At 32.9% G+C, this 27,264-nt stretch overlaps 2 protein-coding genes, 1 long non-coding RNA gene and 2 pseudogenes across 3 annotated transcripts; 3 read left to right on the forward strand and 2 right to left on the reverse strand.

Annotated features, from left to right (window-relative positions):
* The first annotated feature begins 3,316 nt into the window (after positions 1-3,316).
* Positions 3,317-5,246, forward strand: LOC120198632 (stearoyl-[acyl-carrier-protein] 9-desaturase, chloroplastic-like). Its single transcript, XM_039199938.1, has 3 exons — positions 3,317-3,496; positions 3,768-4,272; positions 4,356-5,246. The coding sequence occupies exons 1-3, from the start codon at positions 3,372-3,374 to the stop codon at positions 4,914-4,916; spliced, it is 1,191 nt and encodes a 396-aa protein (XP_039055869.1). The 5' UTR covers positions 3,317-3,371; the 3' UTR covers positions 4,917-5,246.
* A 944-nt stretch (positions 5,247-6,190) lies between these two features.
* LOC120198210 lies at positions 6,191-8,557 on the forward strand (annotated as a pseudogene).
* On the reverse strand, positions 7,913-17,154 carry LOC120198211. Its single transcript, XR_005523341.1, has 3 exons — positions 17,145-17,154; positions 9,732-9,734; positions 7,913-8,101 (listed from the first exon to the last, which is right to left on the reverse strand). It is a non-coding gene; the product is annotated as an uncharacterized LOC120198211 (long non-coding RNA).
* Positions 15,936-21,573, forward strand: LOC120198209 (annotated as a pseudogene).
* A 2,706-nt stretch (positions 21,574-24,279) lies between these two features.
* LOC120197828 (probable carboxylesterase 120) lies at positions 24,280-25,349 on the reverse strand. The gene has a single exon (XM_039199227.1). The coding sequence runs from the start codon at positions 25,332-25,334 to the stop codon at positions 24,351-24,353; it is 984 nt and encodes a 327-aa protein (XP_039055158.1). The 5' UTR covers positions 25,335-25,349; the 3' UTR covers positions 24,280-24,350.
* Positions 25,350-27,264: the final 1,915 nt, after the last annotated feature.

The raw sequence follows: 27,264 nt of genomic DNA on the forward strand, positions 1-27,264 counted from the left end.
TTTGAATATATATATAATTTAATACATTATTAGTAAAAATAATTTTATAAATAATATTCAAATTATATCAAACATATTTTAAATATATTTATAAAAAAATGAATAATAAAAATATTTCACATCATCTAAGTACTATATTTTAAAAAATAATCATGTCTATATAATTACTAAACAGATTTCAGTGCATTATAATAAGTATACCATACGCTTTGTAAAATTTTCGAATAACTGATATTTGTTTTCGATACTAACGAGAAGAGTTCCCACGACCAAAAGATTCTCGTGCTCTCAAAAAGCTGTAATATCATTAATTCCATATATACCCTCCCTAGAAGCCTCCATTTTTAAATAAAGATCCTATTTTTGCTCTACGGTCGAACACGTTTTCTTAATATTATAAAATAATTATAGGATAATATTTATTTAAAAAATTAATCATTAACAACATATATTTATAAATACAGTTTTTTTTAAATTAACATCTACAGAAAAAAACAATATCATCTTTAATTACTGAAATCACTTAATTAGTTTAATTCATATACATTTTTTTAAAATATTTTAGGTTAATTTCTAAAAAAATTATATTAAACACGAATAGTGAATTAAATCTTTAAATGAGTGGTTTTCAATTCATTTAAAGACTATATTAAAATATAAAAGTTTTTATAAAAAAATATTAATTATTATTTAGTTTTTTTTGATTAAATTGTTATTTAATGTTTCAACATAACGTATTATTTGTGCATCTTTCTAGTTGTACATATATCTTAATAGTTTGTAGATGTGTACATGTTATCATGTTTTATTAACGTTTCACATTTGATACATTTTCATGATAATTTAATTTACAGAAGAAAATTATATGTCGATTATAGATTCACATTATTCTATATTTAAAATATTATAAATTTATATATATATATATATATATTATTACCTTTTATAGATTTAAATATTTCCAAATATTTATATTATTTTTAAATAACATTGTAATTTAAATATTTTATTGAAAACTCCAATTCATTTCTTCAAAACTAAGCAATAATAGATTCACTTATTATTTGTTTTAACGTATATAACTCCATTAACATGTATTTATTATTACTTAGATTTTTTAAAGATATTATGATGTTTAAATTTTTCTTATTTCTTAATTTTTTAATCAAAAATAATTATATCATTTTTAAATAATACAAGATGATTACAAGTCAGTATCTAATCATAATATTTCAAAATTATAAGACAACACATATACATCATGTAATATATCTACTCGAACTCGAAATATCTAAAAAGAACAATACTCTCTTAAATCACTAAAATCACTTGATGAGTTTAATTATATTAATTAAGTTCATCATTAATCAAACATTGTTTTTATACAGTAAAACATATTATTAAATTTTAATAAATTGACAGAACACACTGTATAGGATAGTTTTCATTATAGTTTAACAAAATTAATATTAACTCTTATTGAAATTACAAAATTTTAATTCAGCCAAATTACAACATTTAACTTTTATTATTAATAAATTAAATTACTTATAACAATAAAAATATTAAATAACTTTTATAATAAATTAAATTGACACTTTTACATAATATATTTCATACATATAATTATCAAATAATATTTAATTGTCACCTTAAATAGTTTTTGTTAAGATTTACAGAAATTTTATTTTTTTTCTACTGAATTTATTTAAATAAAATATTTGAAGTACAAACCTCGGTGATAAAGAAGTTATTGTTATTCTTTGAGGTCCCGGGTTCGAGCACTATGAATGTAGGGATATAAACGTTCAATGTCAAATGACTGAAAATCATATTTGAATAGATACACTTGTATTCATCCTAAATGAATAAAAAAAATAATAAAATACTTGAAAAAATATAATAAAAATATTCAAATGATCAATAAAATAGTATTTTATGATCATATGTAAAAGTATATTAAATAAAAATATCAATTTTAGCTTTTTCTTATTAAAATTATATGGTAGTATTAGTATAAATGATTTAATTTTATAAGGTTATTAATTAATATATTCTCATTGCATTGAATTGAAAACAAATAAACAATAGCGGTCCCAGTACCAGTCTTCTCTGCACTAAAAAAGAAAAAAAACAATAATATTTAGACTTTAATTAAATTATTATTTTATAAGATTATATATTTTAGAGAAAATAACCTCAGTGACCAAAAATGCCTTATAATATACGATTTTAACAAACTTTTTTTTGGATTTGCCAAAATGACCAACTAAATCGCAATGCGATCGATAATTCGCAACGCGATCTCCGGTGTCGCAAATCAGTTTCCAGATTCGCAACGCGAACTTCGACTATCGCAATGCGAACTTGGACTATCGCAATGCGAATATGTAAATCGCTATACGACCACGACCCGACCCGAGACGAGACGAGACGAGACGACGGCGGCGGCGCGCGAGAGTCCCCCTTGTTCTCTATCACTCAACAAGGAAGTGGGAAAGCCAAGCCTTAAATATCATTCCCAATAGTGTTTCCAATACTATGTGGGATTGAGCATTACCAACACTTGTTCCCAATACTATGTGGGATTGAGCCTTAAATAGTGATATTATTTTTGAATGCTTTGCTTAAAATTGCAATAATCCCGATTGATTGTAGATTGACTTTTAATTATGACATATTTAATCGTATAATACTAATGCAATTGGTTGCTGATTCGGTTGTTTTAAGGTGCATGATTGTTAATTGTTTCCTGAATAATCACATTGTATTGGAAACAAGTGTTGGTAATGCTCAATCTCACATAGTATTGGAAACACTATTGGGAATTATATTTAAGGCTTGGCTTTCCCACTTTCTTGTTAAGTGATAGAGAACAAGGGGGACTCTCGCGCGCCGCTGCCGCCGCCGTCCGTCTCGTCTCGGGTCGTGGTCGTGGAAACACTATTGCGATTTACATATTCACATTGCGATAGTCGAAGTTCGCATTGCGATAGTCGAAGTTCGCGTTGCGAATCTGAAAACTGATTTGCGATACCGGAGATCGCGTTGCGAATTATCGATCGCATTGCGATTTAGTTGGTTGACAAATCCAAAAAATATTAATTAAAATCGTATATTATAAAATATTTTTGGTTAATCAAGTTATTTTCTCTATATTTTAAGGTTTTTTCTTTTTGTTGGTTAAGAATTATTTTGAAAGAAAGAAACATGGGGACAAATCAGTAATTAAAAGCAAAGTGAGGGCTAATGTGTCAAAAGTGGTACTAATAAAGAATCCCTGGAGTGATCATTCTTTTCACTCTCGTTGGCAAGGAGTCATTAGGTTAAAAAGCAGTCCAAAATCCAAATCGGGAGTGATCAAAGCAAAGATGGCTCTGAATCTCAGTACCATTTCCTCGATATCTCAGAAACTACCTTGCCATGCTCTTACACCTAAATCCGCCCTCAGATCTCCCAAGTTTTGTATGGTCTCTACCATTCCTTCTGGCTCCAAGTATGTCTCTTCTTTCTTTTTCTTTTCCCTTGACTATAAACTCACTTGATCGATTTCTCCTTAGATCACGGATCTTTCCTTTTAGTTCAATCTGATTTGAATCCGGGTTTTTGTTATTTTGTCTAACTAACTTAGTTCTTCGAGACCTTTTTCTTGTATGATGTCTTATCTGAATGAATATTGAAAAGAAGAGATTTGTGGGTTTAAAATCTGTGATATATTGTTTGTTCCAGAGATGCGTGGAAGTTGATTATGTTTTTACTGAATGCAGAGATGTTGGGAATCTGAAAAAGCCTTTTGCGCCTCCAAGGGAGGTGCCTGCTCAGATCACCCACTCCATGCCGCCTCATAAGGTTGAGATATTCAAATCTCTGGAGGGGTGGGCTGAGAACAACATATTGTCTCACTTGAAACCAGTAGAGAAATGTTGGCAGCCCGCCGACTTTCTCCCGGATCCTAATTCCGATGGTTTTTATGAACAAGTCAACGAGCTCAGGGAAAGGGCAAAGGAGATTCCAGACGATTACTTTGTCGTTCTGGTCGGTGATATGATCACGGAGGAAGCCCTTTCTACGTATCAGACAATGCTTAATACCTTGGATGGAACTCGCGATGAAACCGGTGCTAGCCTTAGCCCTTGGGCCATTTGGACCAGGGCATGGACTGCCGAAGAAAATCGGCACGGTGATCTGCTTAATAAGTATCTCTATCTGTCTGGAAGAGTGGACATGAGGCAAATTGAGAAGACAATCCAGTATTTGATCGGATCAGGAATGGTAAGAATAATCACATTTCTTTACATGCATATGCAAGATGTCATATTTTGCTAGACTAAACTCGTTCTCCTGTATATTTATAGGACCCACATACGGAGAATAGTCCTTATCGAGGATTCATATACACTTCATTCCAAGAGAGGGCGACTTTTATCTCCCACGGTAATACCGGCAGGCTTGCCAAGGACTATGGGGATATTAACTTGGCTCATATTTGCGGTAGCATTGCCTCGGATGAGAAACGCCATGAGACAGCCTATACCAAAATCGTCGAAAAGCTCTTTGAGATCGATCCTGATGAAACAGTCCGGGCATTGGCTGACATGATGAAGAAGAAAATCACCATGCCTGCCGAATTCATCTACGATGGCCGAGATTACAACCTATTCGACCACTACTCGGCCGTCGCCCAAAGGATCGGGGTTTACACCGCCAAGGACTACGTTGATATAGTGGAGTTCTTTGTGAACCGATGGAAGGTGGAGGAGCTAACTGGGCTTTCACCAGAGGGACGTAAAGCACAGGACTACGTGTGCGCTCTTCCGTCAAGAATTAGAAAGCTGGAGGAGAGAGCACAAGAAAGGGCAAAGGAAGGGCCCAGCATGGCATTCAGTTGGATCTTTGACAGAGAAGTGAAGCTCTAAGGTCTCGAAAAAGGGAGAGTGTCCCTTGGGTGCATTCGGGGCAACAAACATAAAGAAGCCGTATGCAACTTCTCTTTATGTTTATGCTGTAATGGTCCCGGAATGTGTAACAGGAGGAATTGGGGTAGCGGGTGTTTTTCTGGATGTGTTGTGTTCTTAGGTAATAATAATGTCCCCATAGTAGGGCAGCTGTAATAGTTTTTAGATGATGTTTTTAATAGTCTGTTATAGCGAGTAGGGTGTGTTGTGTTTTGTTGAAACGAGCCAACTTCATATGCCTGTTGTGGTGTAGTTGTAATCTTAGTTTGTAATAAGAAAATTCCTTCTCTATTTGGGTTTTGTTTTGTTTCATGTTATGCCTTTCCAAGTGAGATAGAGATACCTGAAGATCCTCTATTGCTAGATGGATGCTAAGCAATAGATGGATGCTACACCTCCATCCCTATAACGAGAGAGACCATCCTGGTGAAGGCCACAAACTTATTACATGCAGAGTCATTTCTTTAGGGATTACCCTAATAATCCTGATAGAGTTTAGGTTCATCCCAGAAGATTTATACTTCATTGCAGTCTAAAAAAGGTCGAGGACCTACTAGAGCTCAGTCTAGTACTTTTGTATGATGGAGAGGATAGTCAGCTATAATAACCTGTCGGGATTTAGATAGTCCGACTCCTGTGTATAATGTTCATGCTCGTGAAGAAGATGATGTGATTGCATATACTTTTGAATTGTTTAATAGACTTGTCATTGTATCCATGGACCCTGAATCTGCTCATTCATACATATGCACTCTATTAATTAAAGAATATGAATCAACTTTAGAACCATCGATCATAACTATTAATCCTTTAGGGAATAGTGTATTAGTTAACTGTGTAGGTAGACGATGTAAAAATATGATAAATATAAATAAATATATAAAGTAAAAATAAATTAATTTAATAAAATAAAAATTATATAAATATTTTTATAAAATTTAAAGTACATATATTAATTTCATTTATAAACTTCATTCAACCAATCCTAAGAAGAAGCTTACTCTGTTACTCAGATTAGCAATTTGGACCATGCCACGTAGTAAGGCTTGTGATGAGATGGAAAGTGAAACCGTAAACCAGAGAATCTAATCTCTTTTCTAACTTAAAAAAATATCTATTCTTTGTTTTAAAGGGGCTTTGGTTGGCGAGAAATGGGCGTTTTGGATATAGATAGTATTCCTGGACTTTTCACAGGAAAAAAAAAAACAAAAGAAAAAGATAAAAGTTTGAGTTAAATGGCTTACTCGTCAATTCCACAGCTTCCATCTTTCACTTTAAAACCTTCCCCATCATATCACTGTAAGTTCTTTCTTTCATTGTCTTTATATATTTAGTTGTGTAAAGAATTGGTGTTATGGGTTGCTTTTACACCACTGAATTGCTTATCGTTTCCTTTCAATGGGTTTCAAGTCCTTTGTAATCCTTATTATCTCATCTATGAATTATGATGATAATTTTAAATTCATGGGTTGTTTTGTTTTCTACATTCATGCTAATCCTTTTTATCCAAATTCTGAAATTTTGTCATAGTTAGGGATGGACAGATGAGTGCGGGTGGGATAGTTGTCTTTGAAAATTTTAAATTCTAAAATATTTTATATATATATTTTTATAAGTTCATCTCTCCTAAAATTTTAAAGTTTGCCGGCTAACACGAAATTCTGCCTCCTGATACTAGGTCTGTTCCATGAAGATTCCTTACCCCTTTATGTTAGTTTTCTCAAAAAAAAAATTCCTTTTTTTTCTCTCCAGTGAATTGGGAGCTTTTCAATGCTATGAGCGTGGATATAGAAAATGGCTCCATTTTTGCATCTGAAAGTTGGATTAGAAGTCCACGTAATTTCATAATATTAAGCTTTTGTGAATTCCTGGATTATGTAATGAGATTTATTTGAAATTTTCCGTATTCATGTTGATTTTCCTATTAGCTTTGGATTTGAGGTGTTGCCCCATTTGCTGCCAAAGCATGTAGTTTTATGTATTTATGGTTTTTCTTGAACAATACCAGTGTTTTAAATGACAGCAAGCTCAAGGTCAGTTGCAGTTCAAATAAGATTCAGTTTGGAAAATGAGAGCTCTACTCCCGGAGTTTCAAATGATTCATTAGAACCTGGTAGGAAGAAGGTTTCACTTATTTCTTTTCCGGCATCTATTTTGTTCGTACTCTTCAAAGTCACGACTCACAACATCTTTCATTTCATCATTTGGTTACTTCAGATTAGTACTTGATCGGGTCGAATATTCATTATTTGCAACCTTTCTTATGGTCTTCATTTCAGGTTCCGACTTTTCTGCAGGCGGAAGAGCTATCAACATCACGGCTTTTGTGTCTTGCATGTTTATGTTCAAGTCTAGCTTTAATCAGCAGTTCTAGAAACTCTGCTTCCGCAGCATTTGCTGTTACTATGGATGGGAATGAAAGGGCCGTATGCCGGAATTGTCGGGGAGTGGTGCTGTACTTTGTGAGTTTCACTTTGCGATTTCTTTCATACCTCTTTCTAATACTCTTTTGTCTAACCAAGTGAACTGCACATGTATGCATCTTATAATCTTCTTTCAGATTGTCCTTTGCCCTGCTTTACTTATACTATCGTATAATAAAAAGACTAGTCTTAAACAGCGCAAAAGTCCCGGCTCCATTTATTGATTTCAATGCATTAGTAATGTCCACGTAGCAAGCTGGTTAGATCGGTCTATTTTTCTCTGTCCTACAGGATGTGGTTGTGCTTCTTTTTGTTGTTGTCATGGGACCCTTCCTTTTTCAAATTATATGGACCATTTAGGGAAATTTCTCGTTGTATGCAAATATTCTGGTTCGATTTTGTCATTATTCATGGCGTATAACTATCTTTTCGTTGCCTGACATGTTAACTTGTTCTTTTTATTCTCTTCTAAAGAAGAAGAGGCTTGCGAACATCGTTGTTAAGAGTCTGCTGCGATTGTTAATTCTCTTTCCGATTCACAAGATGTTAATTTGTTCCTTATTTAGGTGATATGTGTGGTGGTACAGGAAAATGGAAAGCTCTCAACCGGAAACGTGCTAAGGATGTTTACGAGTTTACAGAATGTCCAAACTGTTGCGGTATGGACTCTTCTTCCACTAGCATTACTTATTGATTCTCTATATCAACAAAATAAGTTTTTAGCTGCACTACTTGCCTTGACCATGAACCGGAGATCATTCCACATTGCGATTAATTAACTCGGGATTACTTTTAAACTTCTCACAGATTTGTATCATTATCTTTGCTTTCCGCAACAATGGTAAATTATACACATTATATAACTCATCTCTGGCTACTGCTGTGAGCAGGCCGGGGGAAACTGGTTTGCCCTGTTTGTTTAGGTACTGGTTTACCGAATAACAAAGGTCTTCTAAGGAGGCCCGATGCACGGAAATTGCTTGACAAGATGTACAACGGTCGAATTTTGCCGACATCTTAGACGTGTCTCGCCTCTAGGCCCAGGATGTACAACGGTCCAAGTGTATGGCATTGTTGAATGTGAGTGCCTGTCATGGACCTATATGTATAGCAGAGGTTCTATTCATAGATTTGAGTCTCAGTTGACCATTGAGCTTAGGAATATTCCAAGCTAGGACTGCAAGAAATTACTAAAGCAGGGAACATATTAAATGGGAAAAAATTATATCAGTCATGCTATTTTAATTATTCCACTGCCTACATCTGTTCTTTTTTCTATTTAAAGTAGAAAAAGATGTAAATGGTCTATTATTTTTTTCATTTGAGAGGATAAACCTATGGACTAACAAAGTATAACGAAAAGGTGGATTTTATTCTTAAAAAATTATCAACAAATATAATTTATTCAACGAATTCAGTGGTTAAAGGGGGTGTTATTATCTTTAGAGATTTTGGATTCGAGTAGTTACATCTGCAAGATGTGTGTGTTTTATTGATGGTTAAAAAAATTACAATCATATACTATCTTGTAATCATCTATAATGTTCGCTTCAACAGACTCTACATCAACAATTAATTGATCCAATGGCATTGAATATTATGTTATTTATGTATTTGATCTATAAACTCTATTTTTGTATTATCTTGTATTTAAACTAAAAAAATCAAATAATTTCACGTACAAATATTTTATAGTTGTTATAGATATATTTTATTTGACCTATATTATGATTTTAAAATGAATAAAAAAGATTTTAAAATTGGTTATTCCTTCGGTGACTCAATATGGCATCTCATGCTCATCTAACAGTGATCAAGTTTGGGGTCTTATAGATATCTCAATGGGCATGAAGTCTCGTGATCTATAGTATTATGTCGATTTCCAATGCGTGTTGAAACAGAACTGAATGATAAGAGTATATTCCACTTTCAGTCTCGTTTTTTGAGAGATGTTTGGTCGCACGTGAAGGTTTTATTGCTTGATTATGTAGGCGTCGATCAGAACTAATTACGTACGTCGGGGAAGATTTTAGAAGAAGATTTGGAGGATGATATTGTCTGCTTTGCCTTTTTTTTTAAGAGAAAATAATTTGAGGGGCCGAAAATATCTTATAATATGCGATTTTAACTAATTTTTTTGTAGATTTACAAAAATAACAAACAAATTCGCAACGCGATTTCGAATTCGCGACGCGAATTTCTAATTCGCACAACACGAATCTTGTCACTTACAGAGATTTTAGAAGTTATCCAAAAACGATAAAACAAAACATGATAAAATAAAATTCATCAAAATTAATTCTCTTAATATTTTAATTTTAAAATAATAAAATTATATTTTAACCCTTTTTACTTACTGTTGGGTTAAAGAGGAAAACCATATCTATACTTTTTTAGCATAAAAACATTACTCTGGCTCATGCTTATAGGGAAAAAAAAGGATGTATGGTCTAAACCGGTTGTTAAGGGATATTTTATTATTTATAATTTATAAAACTCTTCAAATTGAGCTAGGCCTAGGATATAGTATCTAACTTGTGCTTGGATTCAAACTAATTTTGATGATTTTTATTTTATCTCAAATATTAAGAGAACTAATTTTGATGATTTTTATTTTATCATGTTTTGCTTTATCGCTTTTGAATAACTTTTGAAATCTCTGTATGTAGCAGGATTCGTATTGCGAATTAGAAATTTGCATCACGAATTCGAAATTCGCGGTTCGAATTAGGAATTAACGTCGCGAATTAGGAATTAGCGTCGCGAATTCGAAATCGCGTTACGAATTTGTTGGTTATTTTTGCAAATCCAAAAAAAGTTTGTTAAAATCGTATATTATAAGACATTTTCGGCCACTCAATTTGTTTTCTCTTTTTTTTAAGGAGGTATTTTATGCTCATTGCATTATTTGTTGATGGGAATAATTAGGTTACGACAACTATAAGCGGTTCAACTTATTGGTTTGGACGGAGAGCCACAGTCGATGAGAGATTGATTGTTGGTCAGTTTAATGTTCTTTGTCTCTATAACAAGGTAGTAAAGAATAAAGTAGAGGTGATGTGATTCCATCATTTTTCTCGGTCTTACTCGATAGGTTTTTAAAGTGACTCCTAATGCGACTGTTAGACGTAGTGTTATATGACTACTCCCAGATTAGCAGACTAAGTAGATACGATCAAATGATGATGAATTCGACTCTAGTAAATCATGTTAGAGATATGTCAATAGATCGCGTCTTCTTGAGGGATATTAGATGTTCGAGATTCTTCTTTCAGTGATGTTCTCAAGAGATGTTAGAGAATATTTAATAAAAAGTATAACAAGATGGGAAGAGTGAAGACTTCTACCTTTCAAATCAAAATTGAGACGACTAAAAATCTAACTTTTCTTAAGTTCATCTCTAATCGTGACTAATTAAGAGGTAAAAAATAAGTGTCTACATTATAAAATTGGGTTGAATTATCATTCAAGTCACCTTGTAGTTCATACGAAAGTACATCTATTTTATAAAATCATTAAAAGATCCAAAACAATAAAACTAATTAGCAGTATAACAAAAATGATAAAATTTTGTTTTATAATTTTTAGAGTACATTGAAGTTGTTATATTTTTACAAACTTTAAATTATATAAAATTTTAAAAAACTTGTTATTTTTAATTTTTATAACATTTTTTAATAATTTTTATAACAAAATAAATTTTAATTAATCATATATTGCCATGCCAACTCAATTAATTATCGCCAATCTGTTTAACAATTAATGAAATTTTAAATACTTAATTATAACTTTTCAAATAAAAACTCATTTAATTCAATATTTTAAGCAACAGTTTATTTATTTATATTTTAAGAGGGCGAATTTGGGTTAAACAAAAGTAAACTAAATACGTGAGACGAATACCAATATTAGAGTTTACGTTTATTTAACCTATAAGCATGCAATCGTAAAAGGAAAATCAATGGAAATTGGATAAAATTATTAAATTACCATAAAGATTTACTTTCAGCAAATTTCTAATACAGCTGTTGACACTTTTATGGCAAAATCCACGAGATAATGTTCTCGAACTTTTTATTTCACGAGATAATGCTTTGGACATATTATTTGTTGAGATAGGGTGAATTCTACAGTGAAGCTGTAGGTCGCCATGGCATCTGTGGACCAAGGAGTAGGTCGCCATGCACTCAGGGCGAGCTATGCATGCATGTGGGAGCTGTGCATGGCTCATGCATGTCGAATGTTCTTGGGGTAGGTCGCCATGCAGTCCCGGATGCCCTGGTAGGTCGCTATGCACGCTGGGCGACATGGTAGGTCGCCATGCACACCCGACGACCAAGCTTTAACCCTCTACTCCCTCATGCATGCGTTGCATGCCATAGCTGGGAGATTCCTGCATCCATAGCTACATTATTGCAGCGTTAATTTAGCTGTTAAATGCAGCAAATATTGTTGTTGAATTGCAGCCTTTCAACGCTCAATAATTACACGATTCAACGCTCAATATTATTTTCTTCAACAGTCAAATTTAATGACGATCTCCAACGCTCATTTGCTTTATATAAAGGATATGAGGGTTTAGGGTAGAAGCAGAAGCAGAAGCACATATATAAATTTTGCCGTGAGAAAGAAAAGGAAGAAGAAGAAAAGAAGATAAAGGCTCAAACATCGTTCGTGAGGTAATTTTTTATTGTTTAATTTAGTTTATTATATGAAATTATTAGTTTGTTAGTTTAGGGTAAAACTAAAATTTAGTTAATTATTTTGTTAGTATAAATTATTAGTTTGTTAGTTTAAGTTATATATTATATTAGTTTGTTAAAGAATTAGTTAATTAGTTTCTTAGTTTAAGTTATTAAATGTAAAAAAATAATGAATTAATTTGTTAGTGTCTTTAAATATATATTAGGTTGTTTGTTGAAGTTAAAGTTATATTATAAAAAAATTAATTAGTGCTTAATTAGTTTGTTAGTTTGTTATTTTAACTAAGTTATATTATAATAAAGAAATAGTTTATTAGTTTAAGTTATATTATAATATATTAGATTATATAAAATTAATTTGTTTAATTTATTGTTGCTTAAAGAAATATTTTGTTTACACGTACATGACATTATTCCTCAACATTTGCCCACATACAGATTGATTCGAAGAAAGAAACAAGAAAGGAAAGGAAGAAGGCATAAATACGCGGATAATTTATTATTTTTTGCTGTCCATTTTTTGTTGTTGTGTATGTGTAAATTAGTTAGTAAGTTTATATTAGATTATATAAACTAATTTGTGCGAGTTAATTCCCGTTTAAAAATATTGTGTTTAAAAATATTTAGTGTCATTTTTAAAAAATATTTTGTTTAATTTATATTATATGTGTAAATTAGTAATGAGTACAAATTAATTGAATGAAATAATCCGGCCAACGCATTATCTTGTGAAATAATTCTTTCGAAAACATTATCTCGACAGTTTTGCCTAACAAATTTGTTTTATATTTAAAAAAAATAAAAAATATTATCAAACTAATCATTATTATTAGTAATCATTACTAAATGATTAGTATAAAATCTAAATCATTAAATATTTATAATAAATAATTATTATTAATCATGACTAAATCATATTATTATTAAATTATTAAATATCAAATCATTAGATTAATAATAATTATTAAATCATTATTAGTAATATTAGTAATCAATCAAGTTAAATAACAAATTTTATTTGATCGTTAATATAATAGTATATTATATTATATTTAATTATTTAATGATTTATGAAATTATCTTATCTAATTTTTTTATTTTTTTATTTGTAGAGAAAATGAGCAACAACTTTTTCACGATTGTCCATTATAATGGACAGATTATGGAAAATAAGGCCGGAGTTGTTTTTCAGTCTGAAAAACCAATAAATATGATGTTCAAAAAAGACATCACATTTATAGAATTGAAGCATAAGATAAAAAGAAAAATTCGAGCTATAGTTGATGGTTTGAGATGTAGGTTTATGATATGCCCCAACCCAGTCAGATATGCTGCACTTCCACTTGAAGAAGATGATGATATTGGAACCATGGTTGGATTACATGAGTCAATAAATATAGCAGTTATTGAGTTATTTGTTGATGTGCGTAACATATGTGATGTTCCTGGGTCATCAAGAGGTGTGGCTCAAAATCCATCTGAAATGGCTTTATATAGGGAGTTTGAGGAGCTGACATACAGGTTCCCGAACAGTTTTATGGCACTATTGGAAAGTGGAAATGAAGTCGGAGGGGCATCTGCAACAACAGAGTATGAGACGAGAAACATACCAGAATTGGTTGTTGATATTGATGCTGAAAATCGATGGGGAGAAATTCATGATGATTCAAGCGAAGATGAAGAAACCGAAGAACCCATTTTGGGCGACGATGAAAATATTTTCGGTGGATGTGCAATTGATGAAGTTTCGGCACCGTATGAAGTTACTCCTCATATGTACGAGATAGACTATGATACGATGAGGGCACCTGAATTCCCAGACATGCCACATTTACCTCCGTAACAAATGACTGAAACATTCGATAATTCTAGCGAATTTTCAGTTGGGGTGCAATTCAGAGGAAAAAATGAAGCTACGCTGGCGATTAAAGAGTATTGCATCAAATGATGTTGATGTCCATGTTGCAGAGTCCAACCAGAAAACCCTATACGCGAAGTGTGTAAAATATGACCCAGAGTGCAAGTGGAAGATCAGAATGTGTAAAATATGGCCCAGAGTCGACTCGTATTCATACCAGTATGGATTTCCATGCTAGAGAGAGGTCAAGCAAAGAGATGCGGATTATGTAGGGGTGAAGGCCATTCAAAAAACAATTGTCCTAATTTACCAAGATATAGGCCTCATCATTAGTGATAATATATGTATTTCTATGTATTTATCCAGATTTAATTTTGTAATGATTTATAATTCGATGACTTGAACAGATTTGAATGGACGTGTGGTTCAATTAACGTCATTTTCGTTACATAATTAATAATCATCCATGGAACACTTGTTTGATTTGTAATAATGATATGATTTGATTTAGTAATGATTTGATAATCATGATTTAATAATGAATTTATATTTAAAATTATAATAATTATTTAGTAATGATTAGTAATAATGAAATTATTATTAATATTTAATGATTTGATAGTAATGATTAGTAATAATGAAATTATTATTAATATTTAATGATTTGATAGTAATGATTAGTAATAATGAAATTATTATTAATATTTAATGATTTGGTAATGATTAGTAATAATTAAATTATTATTAATATTTGATGATTTGATAGTAATATTTAGTAATTGTTAGTAATAATGAAATTATAATAATAATTTGATACTAATAGGGTGATAAATTATTATATCTTCACATTGAAGTTGAATTTATGTAATTTTTGTCGATAAATTATTCGAGCGGAGTTTTTAAATAGAGGGACATAATTGATATGACAATTATAATTCGAGGACTTGAACATATTTGAATGGACGTGTGGTTCAATTAACCGTAAAAATGATTTAATAATGATTTTAATATTTAATGATTTGATAATTTAGTAATGATTTGATAATAATCATTATAATAATGATTTAGTAATAATCATTATAATAGTGATTTAATAATAATGATAATAATGATTTAATAATAATCATTATAATAATGATTTAATAATAATCATTATAATAATGATTTAATAATAATGATTTAGTAATGATTTGATAATGATTTTAATATTTAATGATTTGATGATTTAGTAATGATTTGATACCATGTCGCCTAGCATGCATGGCGACCTACCATGTCGCCCAGCGTGCATGGCGACCTAGCCTTTCTCGCTCGCTCGGATGCCCTCACATAGCTCGCTCAGATGCCCTCGTATAGCTCGCTTGGATGGCCTCGGATGCCCAGCGTGTTGGGATGTGCATGGCACATGCAATCTCTCTCGTAGCTCGTCGGGAAGACATGGCGACCTAGTAGGTCGCCCGGATGGCATGGCGACCTGCGACCAACACTGTGGATTTCACCCTATTTGAGCAATTAATCTGGGGAGTGCATTATCTCGTGAATTAATTTCTTCGAGAACATTATCTCGAAAGTTTTTCCCACTTTTATTGGTTGTTTTTCTTATATGTATATACATCTTTTTTACGATTTCCTCGCCCATGTAGGGCATTGAAAAAAAATTTCCCATATAGTGCTCTATCTAAATTATTTTTTAAACTGGGGTGTTTGCTACAATAACCTCATTAGTCGCCAAGTGCTCCTTGCGACAAACCCTCTTCTGTTGCAACAACTCTTATCTCTTCCCTCGTTGTTGTTGCTCCAGAGGTCGTCGTGTGCTCTTGGAGACCTATGGAGGTCGCCATGTGCTCTTGGAGACCTATGGTGGTCATTGTAACAATCACCCTACTTAAGCAAATAATTGTTCGACTGCAATATATGAAGAATTTTTTTTCCATTGCATTATTCAAACACTTTTGCCCTTTTTTACTAATGTTATAATGGTTTTCCAAAAACCACTATAATTTATTTATTTTTAATCAAAATCTAGTTCTTTTATTTCTCCAAGGGATTGATCCTAGAAAGCAAGAACATGTCAGGACTATACAATTCCAACTTCTCACCTGCAAGAGCTGCTTCTCCTCAAATTAGAACTACTCCAGAGGTTGAGAGGTAGCCAAAATTTTAACTTCATATCCTTCTTCTCATCCATATTCTTGCTGATTTTTCTCCTTTTTTGGATCTGTTTGGGTTTTTGGGTGGGTTTTTTTTGCCCTCCTCAGTCAATACTTATCAGAGTTGTTGGCAAAGTATCAAAAGCTTGGACCTTTCTTGCAAGTTGTTCTGATATATAGCCGACTGCTAAATCAAGGTTACTACTTTACTCTCACACTCTTGGATCTAGGTTTTCTCTCTCTCTCTCTCTCTCTCTGGGTTTGTTCTGCTTTTAAATTACCCATGTTAGATCAGTCTGAGTGATGAGATGTTCAAATGTGTTTCTTTTCTTAATGCTTTTTCTCTTTGATTGTTATGGTATATGCTGAAACATGATCACTCTCACCACACCATTGTGTTCTGGATAGTGTCTCAATACTTGAATTAGTTGTTTACAACAAAGTCACTCATGATCGTTGTTGTTCTTATTAGATGTTGTTCTAATTTCAAGCTTTGGGTCTACATTGGTTCTTATGTGGTCTTTCCCCCTCTTGATTAAATGTCGTGTGTTTGTCATAGATGCATTTGAAGAGATTCGTAAGTTTTGGATTTCGAAAACTTATTGCAGTTGGAGTTTTACTTGTGCCTTCAGAAGATAGTATGAGTATTGGAAAGCTAGAATAGAAAAGGAGAAGCACTTGTTAGACCAGTTCTTCTGCTAAATTTTAATCAGAAAATATTTCTAATATTGAATTTGAGTGTAAGAATGGAGCTAATTATCTTGGTTAGTTTGGACAAGAAATGTTTTTCATAGGCTTATGCATCCCTTTTTTTTTGCATTGAAGATAATTTTATATATCTACAGCTAGTTTTTTCTTCCCCTTCTATATTCTTTCCATATTTCAGGATGTTTTCAGAAATCAGATTCTAAGTTTTTATAGGTATTGCCTTGAAATGGTTAACAGACGGAGATTGGTTTATTTACTTATGGTTGATGTTCCATCTGTGCTTTAAAATCTTCCATTATCCACCGTGATCCTTTTATGTCTTTCTGATTTTATTTTGAATGATATACTCCTTTCATGCACTAACACGATTTCATAATGCCATGCCATCCCTTTCTTGTATATAATTGTCTTCATATGCAGAGATATTTCGGGTCTCAGGAATGATGTCCAACCAAGGGTTTGGTGATTTTGACCGGATGAGGCATAGAAGCCTCATTCCCCTGGCTTCTTCAAATCTTATGTCAAATGTTTATGGGACATGATTAAGCAGTTGGAATAGCCTTCCTCAAGAGGTAACTGTTTATTAAAATTTTCATTTTAGCATCTTTATTTTGTATATTTTGTATATGCGTGTCTACGTCTATAAATATAGTCCACATTCTCTCTTGTTTGGTTGCTTGAGTTCTTTTCATTTAAATGCACAATATCTGTGTCATGCCTATAAATTGACAATTTGGGTAAAACTGAAACTGACTAGTTCTTTATGCTTTTTAATTCTCTGAAACTCGCTCTACGATTATATCTTCTAACCATCATAATAATATGAATGTATAATAAAATTGCCAAGGGGAACCATAACATCCAAGTATTGTTGTCCTATGGCATCATAAAGACCACATATAGACAATAAAGTTTAAAGTGGTTTCCCTTGCTTTATTAGTATTGACCAATAAACTCTAAAATCGGTTGATTGGTCAATTTTGATGCAAGCAATAAGCAAAATGGGGTTTGGTGACAAGTGAAGGTCTTGGGTGTTTCAATGTATGTTAATAGCTTCGATTTCGGTTTTGGTAAATGGGTCACATACGGAGAAATTTAAAACAGCCAGGGGACTAAGACGGGGATGTTCGCTTTCGCCTTTGCTATTTAATTTGGCTGCTGAGTTATTGTATTTGTTGTTGACTAAAGCTGTGAAAGGGGATTGTTTTCGGGTTTTGATTTAGGAGTTAATGACAGGGCATTTAAGTTATCACATCTACAATTCGCGGATGATCTTATAATCTTCAGTAAAGGATCTATCCGTGATTTGAGAAATGTTAGAAGAATGTTACTAATTTATGAGCTTTTGGTGGGGTTGAAGCTAAATCTAGTTAAAAGCAAGATTTATGGTATTAATGTTGAGGATGGAGAGTTGGCTACTTAGGCAAATGATATTGGTTGCTCGGTAGGATATCTTCCATCAGAATATTTAGGCTTACCACAAGAGAAATTCAGCGGCTATGTGGGAGTCAATAGTGGCGAGATTTCATGCGAAATTGAGTGGGTGGATGGCTAATTCCTTGTCGTTAGCAGTAAGGGTGGTGTTGGCCAAATCAGTACTCTGCTATCTCCTCGTCTATTTTCTGTCCATTTTTAGAATTCCAGCTTCTGTGTTACTAAAACTGAATTCTATCATGGCTTCATTTATGTGGGGGGTTCGACAGATAAGAAAAAAATTCATTGGCTCAACTGGAAGTTGGTTACTAAACCAAAAAAATTGGGGAGTCTAGGGATCCCAAGCTTATCACTGTTGAACAGAGCTTTGCTAGGGAAATGGGTATGGAAGTTTGTATCAGAAAAGAAGTCTTGGTGGAAGAGAGTGGTGTGTGGTGTTTATAATTTGGATCCAAATTCCATTATGATGGGGAATTCCTGGTCAGGCCGTGCATCGTGGATTTGGAAAGGTGTGGTTAAAAATTTCTTCAACAATGATGGTTTTGGAGATTGTCTTAGAAGGAATATGCGGTTGAAGATAGGGAATGGGGTATATGTGGAGTTTTGGAATGACGTTTGGTTGGGTGAAGTTCCCTTGAAAGTTATGTTCCCTAGACTTTATGTTCTTTCTAACAATAAAGAGGGTAAAGTGATAGAGTTTGAGGAGAATAATGACTCAGGGTGGGTGTGGGACATCCAAATGAGAAGAAATTTGGCTGATTAGAAAATTGAACAGTGGTTACAGTTGCTTACTATGTTGAATAATATCTCCCTATATCCTGTTGTAGATGATTATTGGATTTGGTTAGGGAATGGAGAGGGTTGCTTTACAGCGAAATCTTGTATTAACACTTTCATTGACCGAGATGGGTCTGGGCAGAATCAGGAGAATTGGGAAAAGCATATTTGGGTAGGGATTGCACCTCCACGGGTGGAAACGTTTATTTGGAAAGTAACGCATCAGAGATTGCCGGTTAAAGAGGAATTATTGAAGAGATGTGTAACAGAGATTGTTGATCATCTATGTGTATTGTGTGGTCGAGAGGTGGATTCAGTTTCACATTTATTTCTGCATTGTAAGATAGTGTGGGGCATGTGGACAACATTTTTGAAAATTTGGAATGTGTCATTAGTGATCCCAAAGCATATCACTGATTTTTTCATTTTGTGGGATGATTTATTCCTAAATCTTCGATCTGGAAATTCATTCCAAGGGCAGTGATATGGTCAATGTGAAAATGTAGAAATGAGATTATCTTTTAGAATGGAAAGCTGGATTTGGTCAGACTGTTTTTCATTATTCGATTTAGAGTAGCTTCCTGGTTTGTTGCAAGGTTCAACGATGTGGTTATTCCTTTAGATTCCCTAGTAGGTGATTTCAAACTTGCCGATTCGAGGGGAAATCAACGACAGGGCTGCTCTCAATCTTTTTGCTGGGTTCCTCCCCGGATGGGTTCTTAAAGTTAAATGTTGATGGAGCGATGGTATCGGGCTGGGATAAAGGAGGTATTGGTGGTCTGATTCGGGAAAGTAGAGGTGTGTTGCTTCAATGGTTCTCTGAAGCAGTAGGGGAGGTCCTCCTATCATGGCAGAGTTGTTGGCGATTAAGAGGGGGCTTTGTCTTATGGAAGAGCTAGGTTTTGTTCCTAATAAGAGGTTTATTCTGGAATCTGACTCAACTAATGCTATGAAGTGGATCAAGAATTCGGGTTTATGCACCCCTATGTTTCTATCCTTGGTGAATGATATAGTTGCGCTTTTGGCAAGAAAGGATATTATTATTAAGCATATTTTGAGGACGGCAAACTGAGAAGCTGATAAACTAGCTAAAGATGGGATAGGGTAATTTCTTGGTTTATATTGGTTGTGTTGATTTGTAGGAAATGTAATTTCCTGTGTTGTAAGGTGTTTTGAGTTAAGTCTTATGTTCTTCAGTTGGAGGTTTTGGAGTATGTTATTCTCTAACTATGTATTATTGTTCTTATGAATAAAATTTTCTAGGCACTCTTTTCCTCCATCCTTGATCTTTCATGTTACTGACATAACATGGAGGGTTAGAAATGGGTTTTTAATGAGGCATACTCTTCTATCAAAAAAAAAAAATTGCAGACCATCTCCAAAGGCTAATGAGTTTAGTTTTATACCTTATCTGGCACGTTACAGGTTTCATTTATCTGTTCACGAAATACATGAAAAAATGCTGTTTTTTCCCCAAAAAATTTGGTTTCTAAGCTCAATTCATGAAATAAGAACGAGGAAAATGGACAAATTGTCACTAAATGAAAGCACTCCTGCTAAATGGTGGATATTTGAGTTTCATCTATCCTCTTTGCATCTGCTTGATGACTCTAGCAAAAAAATAGTTTAATCTCCAATATTTTATTTAAACATGGATCCTCTTTTAAAACACAGATGATAATCAAGTTTGTTTCTTGTCCAAAATGCTATGGTTTCAGGAATGGTATTTTCTTTTTGAAGTGCTTGAAATGCAAAGAGTTCCAGTAAATACGTTCGCTGTCTCGAGAAGTTATTCTTGGAAAGTCGAGTACTCGAGTGAGTTAACCCATCTTATATTTTTTTCTATGGTTGATTTTTTTATTTTGACAGAGATTCAGTGGACCCCCTGGAGTGACAATGGACTGGCAAGGTGCTCCAGCAAGCCCTAGTTCATACACAGTGAAGAGGATTTTGCATCTTGAGATTCCTGTTGATACATATCCAACAGTAAGCCTTATATGAAAAATGCTAGTGCTTTGGATTAAAATTCTGAGATTTCAATTGAATGAACAAACCTTTTTATGCTTATTGATCTCTAGACTCTGTTTTTCCTTTATTTTTAGTTCAATTTTGTCGGTAGATTTCTAGGCCCTAGAGGCAATTCATTAAAGCGGGTAGAAGCTACTACCGGCTGCCGGATATACATTAGAGGCAAAGGATCAATAAAAGATCCAGAGAAGGTAAAGCTACCTAAGTTTCTACTATTCTTGTTTTTGTAATGGTTTAGTGCCTCTAGTTTTGGGCTACATGTCTCTATTGTGATTCAGCTGAAACTGGCTGGAAAATGCAATGAATTTCTAGATGGCAGGATCTGAGGACACCCCCCAATCGTTTTCTTTTGATGTTAAATTTAATACAGAACAGTTTTTCATGTTTGCTTTTCCATCTGAAGGAAGAAAAGCTGAGAGGCAGACCTGGATACGTGCACCTGAATGATCCACTTCACATCTTGATTGAGGCTGATTTGCCTGCTAACGTTGTTGATATAAGGCTTAGACAGGTGCAGGAAATCGTAGAGGAGTTGCTCAAACCTGTGGTATGTACCGCAATCTCGATCCCTTTTTCTAGAAAGTTCATTAGCCATAGGTTACTTTGATATAGGCATTCGCCTCTAGACTTCATTATTTGTAAAGTATAAATTTCCTTCCTTTTCTTGCGTGAGCTCTTTCCTCTGTCAAAGGGTACCATCCTCATGATTGTGCTGCAGAACAATGTGCACTGCATTCTCCTTTTCTTTTACCAAGTTGCAGGCTTTATTGTATTGAAACTGTTAATAAATACTTCATCTTCTAACGTCTAAACTTCGTATTCGCATACGTAGGAAGAGTTTGCAAGATTTTATCAAGAGGCAGCAATTACGTGAACTGGCAAGGCTAAACTCAAATTTCAGAGAGGAGAGTCCTGGTCCAAGCGGCAGTGTTTATCCTTTTAATTCCAGTGGAATGAAACGCCGCAAAACAGGATACTAGAAATTTTATAGAATTTCATAGCCAATTATACCTTCTGAAGTCTGATACATATCAATTCAGCACAGCTTGAAAATATTAGGTTGACAGTTTTCGGTTGTTTCGATCTTCGGACAAAGGAAAGACAAAAAAGAAGAGAAGAAACGTGTAGTTTGGGTCTTAAAGTTTAGGTTTGGAGAGGACAGTTTTGGTGTAAAAATCATTGGATTTATTCTTGTGGTATATGTTGGTGGGTTTAAGTTTTGTAGGTGTGTCGTGCTTGTCGCCATTGCGCTTTTTCCCCCCTAGTTTATACGAAGAAGCATAGCAGTGTAAGTTGGGTCTACAATGAATCTACTCTTTTTGTTCATATGGATCTTCATCTTCCCCTTCACTCGCTTTATGTTGATTAAAGTAAATTTTGACAGATTGTTGTTATGTATTATTATTATTATTATTATTATTATTATTATTATTATTATTATTATTATTATTATTATTATTATTAGTGATTTATAACCTATGGCGACTTAATTATTATTCTTTTTAATTTTAACAATCAATTTTTTTTAAATTTTGTCCCCTGAATACGTGGATATTCAAGTATCTAAATATAATATTTTAAGCATTGATTTATTGAATGATTAAACATAAGGTTAATATACAACATAGTTGTTATCCAACTTGACTTGTTAATTACACGATCTTGATATGTACCGTGCATTTTTTTTGTTTGTGACAAAATTCATATATTTTTTAAAAAAATTTTGAATTTTTTTTTCTTTCATTTCAGTCGAATTTGATTGAGATAAGCAAAAAGACATTTGTTGCAAAATGTGTTTCTTGCAAAACGTGTTTTTATAAAACGCGCCTTGATAACTCTGTACAAAGGATATGTTTTATATCTTTATGTTTGGATATTTGTTTGAATTCACGATGATATAGTTGCATTAGTATATTGCATATGCATTTTCGAAAATTTTATTTGTGCCCCATCTTTAGGATGTCATTTGTGGAGAAGAAGCCTCTTTGGTGGTCTTCTGCAAGATATAGATTATTTCCCTCTAGAATATTATTCCTTTTTGGAATTAAGGAATCAAATCAAACCAAGGAAGGAGGAAATGAAGGAATCAAATCCGATCAAGAGAATTCTTAATTTAAGGAGATAAAGTACATTTAAATTTTGCGAATGTCTTCTCTTTAAAAGGACGAACACATATTGTTAGGAGAAAAATAGAAACCCCCAATTTTCATCTTGAATGATTTGCGCCAAACCATGAACTAAATTTATCTGACTTGAGTTATTTGGGACTATGGTTTTGTAAACTTCTAATATTTTATGATGATTTTTGTTTATCTAGTTGTTTATCCAATATTTATGTTTCATTTTGGTTTATAGCGGTCCATAGAAGAGAATCATAAATTATATCTACTTACTTAATCTTGAAAGAATTAAGTTATAGAATTCTTTTATTGGATACATATTTTTGTTATTAGAAAGATAGTGAAGATTAATTTTCCTTAGACATGAGGGAAGATTTCATATGACTAGAAAGATCGGTTAAATCAATGATGATCAATTTGAGATTCACATAGACATGTATTATTGTGTCATGCTTGTCAGATCTCTTGTCAATTGTGGATGTAGGCTTTGCCTATGGTGGGTACGTGTCCACCTTGAAATATAATTTTTTTATGTTAGTAGTTCATTTTTCTTAAGGGTGTCCATCTTGAAATTTTATTGTGTCCACCCATACGAATTTTATGTTATTAATATATATATATGCACACTTTAAAAAATATTTTTTAGATCCGTCACTATCTCTTATTAACAAGTAGATAAATGAGAATTGCCATAATAATTTGTAAGGCAATAAAACTATATTTCCCAATAACCTAGCATGCTCAATTATTTTGTTGACAGCTCACAGTTGTCTTTGACTTATCACTTACCGTTACATATTTACTATAATTACTATTTTATACTACTCCCTTTTGTTTCACATTACATTCATATCACCTTTTATATGATCTTGTTTTCTGTACTTGCAAAAATGATCTTACTTATTACTTTATTATTTGTCTACTTGTATTCTTATATGCTTGTGAAACACTTAAATCATGTTACATGTCTTCTGTCACATTAGCATAAGGTGTTTCTTATAAAATATGTTCTTACCTTTATGATAGAAATAAGCGCTAGATCAGAAATTAAATGTTAATATGTGTTATTTTGAGAAATAATTGTTTTTTACGTGATATTTAGATAAAAACCACATTTCAAATATAAACGGAAACGAAATTTATTTATTAAAAGGTAAATATTTGATACAAACCTCCCACAAAAATAAGTTTAGCTTATACAGAAAGGGAATGAGAGAAGATGAAGTTTTGCAAAGCAAGGTACAATAAGTTAGCTTTGGAGGAATCAAAAAATTCAAAGCCATGAAAATCTCCCACACCAAAACGACCTACCACTTTTATTCCCTTCTTCTCCATCATCTTCACCAACTCCTTTTGTCGCTCTATCATATGATCCCCGTCGCTTCCAGTAACCAACACCCTCCATCCTAGCCCTTCCATCTCCTCCAAACCGCCAAAGCTGTCTTCCCCCACCGTCGGATTGCAATAACTATGATCACGGTCGGCACCCACCGGCAAACACAATTCCCACATCAAATCGCTGACACAGAGAGGGAGAAATGGATCATTCACTAGTCTCAACTCCGATTCAGTCCTTCCGACCCCACCAAAAAAGGGTTGGTGCAATATCAAGCCTTTGATCTTCAAGGGTGAAAGATCGTCAGTTTCCCGTGCCGCGCGTAATCCTACATGGTATGCCATGTTTCCTCCAGCGCTAGAGCCCATAATGAAACAATTGGAGTAATCACCATGATCTCTCAGCCAATCATCCTGGACCGTTTTGACCCAATGCAATGCTTCCATGCCATCGTCGTAAGCTGCCGGCAGCCGATGCTCCGGGGCGAGACGGTAGCCGGCTGATACGAGGAGAACAGGGAGTTGACCGGCAATGTTGGAGCAGAATTCATGGAAGATGGCCAAATCTGGACTTCCGATAATAAAGCCTCCGCCGTGGAAATAGAGTAAAATGGGTAGCTTGGTGGGTGATGTGGGTTGTTTGGGTAGGAAGATTCGAGCCCAAGTGTTGTTTGATGGGTTGATAGGGATGTCCCTGGAGATGGCGGTGGCTGTGGAGGTGTTGGGCGGAGCTGTTAGTAAGGCGTCGGGGCTACGGGTTAATGTGCCGTCGGGATTGATGGTGATGTGAAGGTATTCACATGGATCAATAATGGAACCCAGGGGGGTGCTTTCTCCTGCCATTGTTTTGTATTTCTCAACTCTTTAGCCTATGAAGTCGGTTTATATACTCCTTTGAGCTATATAACTTCTAGTTTTAGTTGATTAAAATTTTTAAATAGATCACTCATAATTTTAAATTTAATAATTTAATTATTATTATAAAATATATTAAAAACTTTAATTTAAAAGCAGCACAGAATATGTGCATATTTTAACTCAAACTAATCTAATAAAACTGATTAAGGTCTCTCCCCTTTGTCCTTTGGTTTTATTTCCTCCTACTAAACCAATATAATTCATATTAGTTGTCATCAACTGATCGATAATAACAATGATAATGGGACTAGGCCGATAAAGTGGAAGTGGAAGGGTTCCCCCCCCCCCAATTAATGTTCTTATTTTGATAGTGAGAAAGTTAAAGAATGAATTATAAATCTAAGACAAAAAGAAAAGGTGGGAGAAGTTAAAGAGAAGAATTGATGTTTAAAGAAAGATTTAAAGGACTGAATTTATATTTTATTAAAAATTTAGGGATTAAATTAGATATTAACCTTTTTCTAACATGATACATCATCAAACAGAAATCGATGATTGAGTGATTAATTTGTTATAAAATCATAACATTAATAATTATTTTATAACTTTTATTTTCCTAATTTTCAGTGACCATTAGTGTAATTTGCCCCATAATCAAAAGACAAAACAAAACTTGATTGTGGTTCGTAGTAAAATGTCCAATCTTGAATGGACATGAATTTGCAAATTTGATATATTTGAATATAGCTTAAGGCTATTTTTGGGCGAATAAATTTTAAGTTGGAGATATTTTAAAATTAAGTTAATGTACTTTTCACTACTTATCGACTTTAATATATATATTTTTTTCAAATTAACTTCCAACTTTGATTTTTTTGTTTGTTTGAATGAGAAGGTTGTTACACGTCTATTTCAATGCTTCTTTTACACACATCACTTCTAACTTTGATTTTGATATACATTATGACATCTAATTATTGTTGTACAATTTTAAATTAATAATTAAAAACTTTATAAACCAAATTTCAAGTTAATAGAAATTCAACTATTTTATTAAAAAATTATATTAGAAAATTAGGAATCAAATTGCACCTAACAAAAAGTTAAAGACTAATTGCACCCAATAAAAAAAATAGAAACCAAATCAAACCTAATAAAAAATCAAGGGTCAAATTACAATTCAAAACTAAAATTAGAAGTCAAATTGTTCAAAAAATAATTCTGAAGTCAAATTATAAATCAAAGTAAAAGTTAATAGATGAAAAGGTACATTTCTCTTTAAAATCTGGATATTAAACGTTATAAACATTGAACTATGACTTTCGTTAAACATTTAGGGTGTCCTTTGGTTCAAATGAAATTTTAAAATCATATGTTATTTTATTTGATTTTATAATATTATTTAATGGTAATAATATCAAATCATTGATAATAAATACAATTCAAGAGAGTAGGATGTAATGTCATCTTCTATTTTTAAGGGGTAATATAATATTACAAAATTATAATATTTTTTAGTAAATAAATTATTTTCATATTTCAAAATTGAATACCTTCGCTTAAATTACTCATTTTTATAAAATAATATTTATTTGATTTTTTAATTATTGACAACATATACACAACTTATAAATATACATATATGAACTCAAAATATTTAAAATAACAATATTATCTTCTTTATTGGACCATTTAATAATTTTTTTTAATATTTTCTTTAATTAAAGTTGAAAGAATGATATATAAATTAGAGTTGAAAGCACAAGGTGGGACACGGCTCTACCAGTTTGGTGTAGACCTCAGTTTTGAAAACTGGACCGGATCAGTCGGTTTAATCGGTTCAATCAGGAATTGTTGTTAGTCCAGTTCAATCTAAACCGGTTGAACCGTTATTAGTAAACCGTCCAGAACCGCT

The sequence above is a fragment of the Hibiscus syriacus genome, unplaced genomic scaffold, assembly GCF_006381635.1.
Source record: "Hibiscus syriacus cultivar Baekdansim isolate YM2019G1 unplaced genomic scaffold, ASM638163v2 tig00117056_pilon, whole genome shotgun sequence".
Classification (NCBI taxonomy): domain Eukaryota; kingdom Viridiplantae; phylum Streptophyta; class Magnoliopsida; order Malvales; family Malvaceae; genus Hibiscus; species Hibiscus syriacus.

Bases quoted from the DNA above. Each gene is read 5' to 3' on its own strand.
- LOC120198632 (XM_039199938.1), top strand. From the start codon at position 3,372: ATGGCTCTGAATCTCAGTACCATTTCCTCGATATCTCAGAAACTACCT. The intron at 3,497-3,767 runs GTATGTCTCTTC...TACTGAATGCAG, and splicing joins ACCATTCCTTCTGGCTCCAA to AGATGTTGGGAATCTGAAAA. The intron at 4,273-4,355 runs GTAAGAATAATC...GTATATTTATAG, and splicing joins ATTTGATCGGATCAGGAATG to GACCCACATACGGAGAATAG.
- LOC120197828 (XM_039199227.1), bottom strand. From the start codon at position 25,334: ATGGCAGGAGAAAGCACCCCCCTGGGTTCCATTATTGATCCATGTGAA.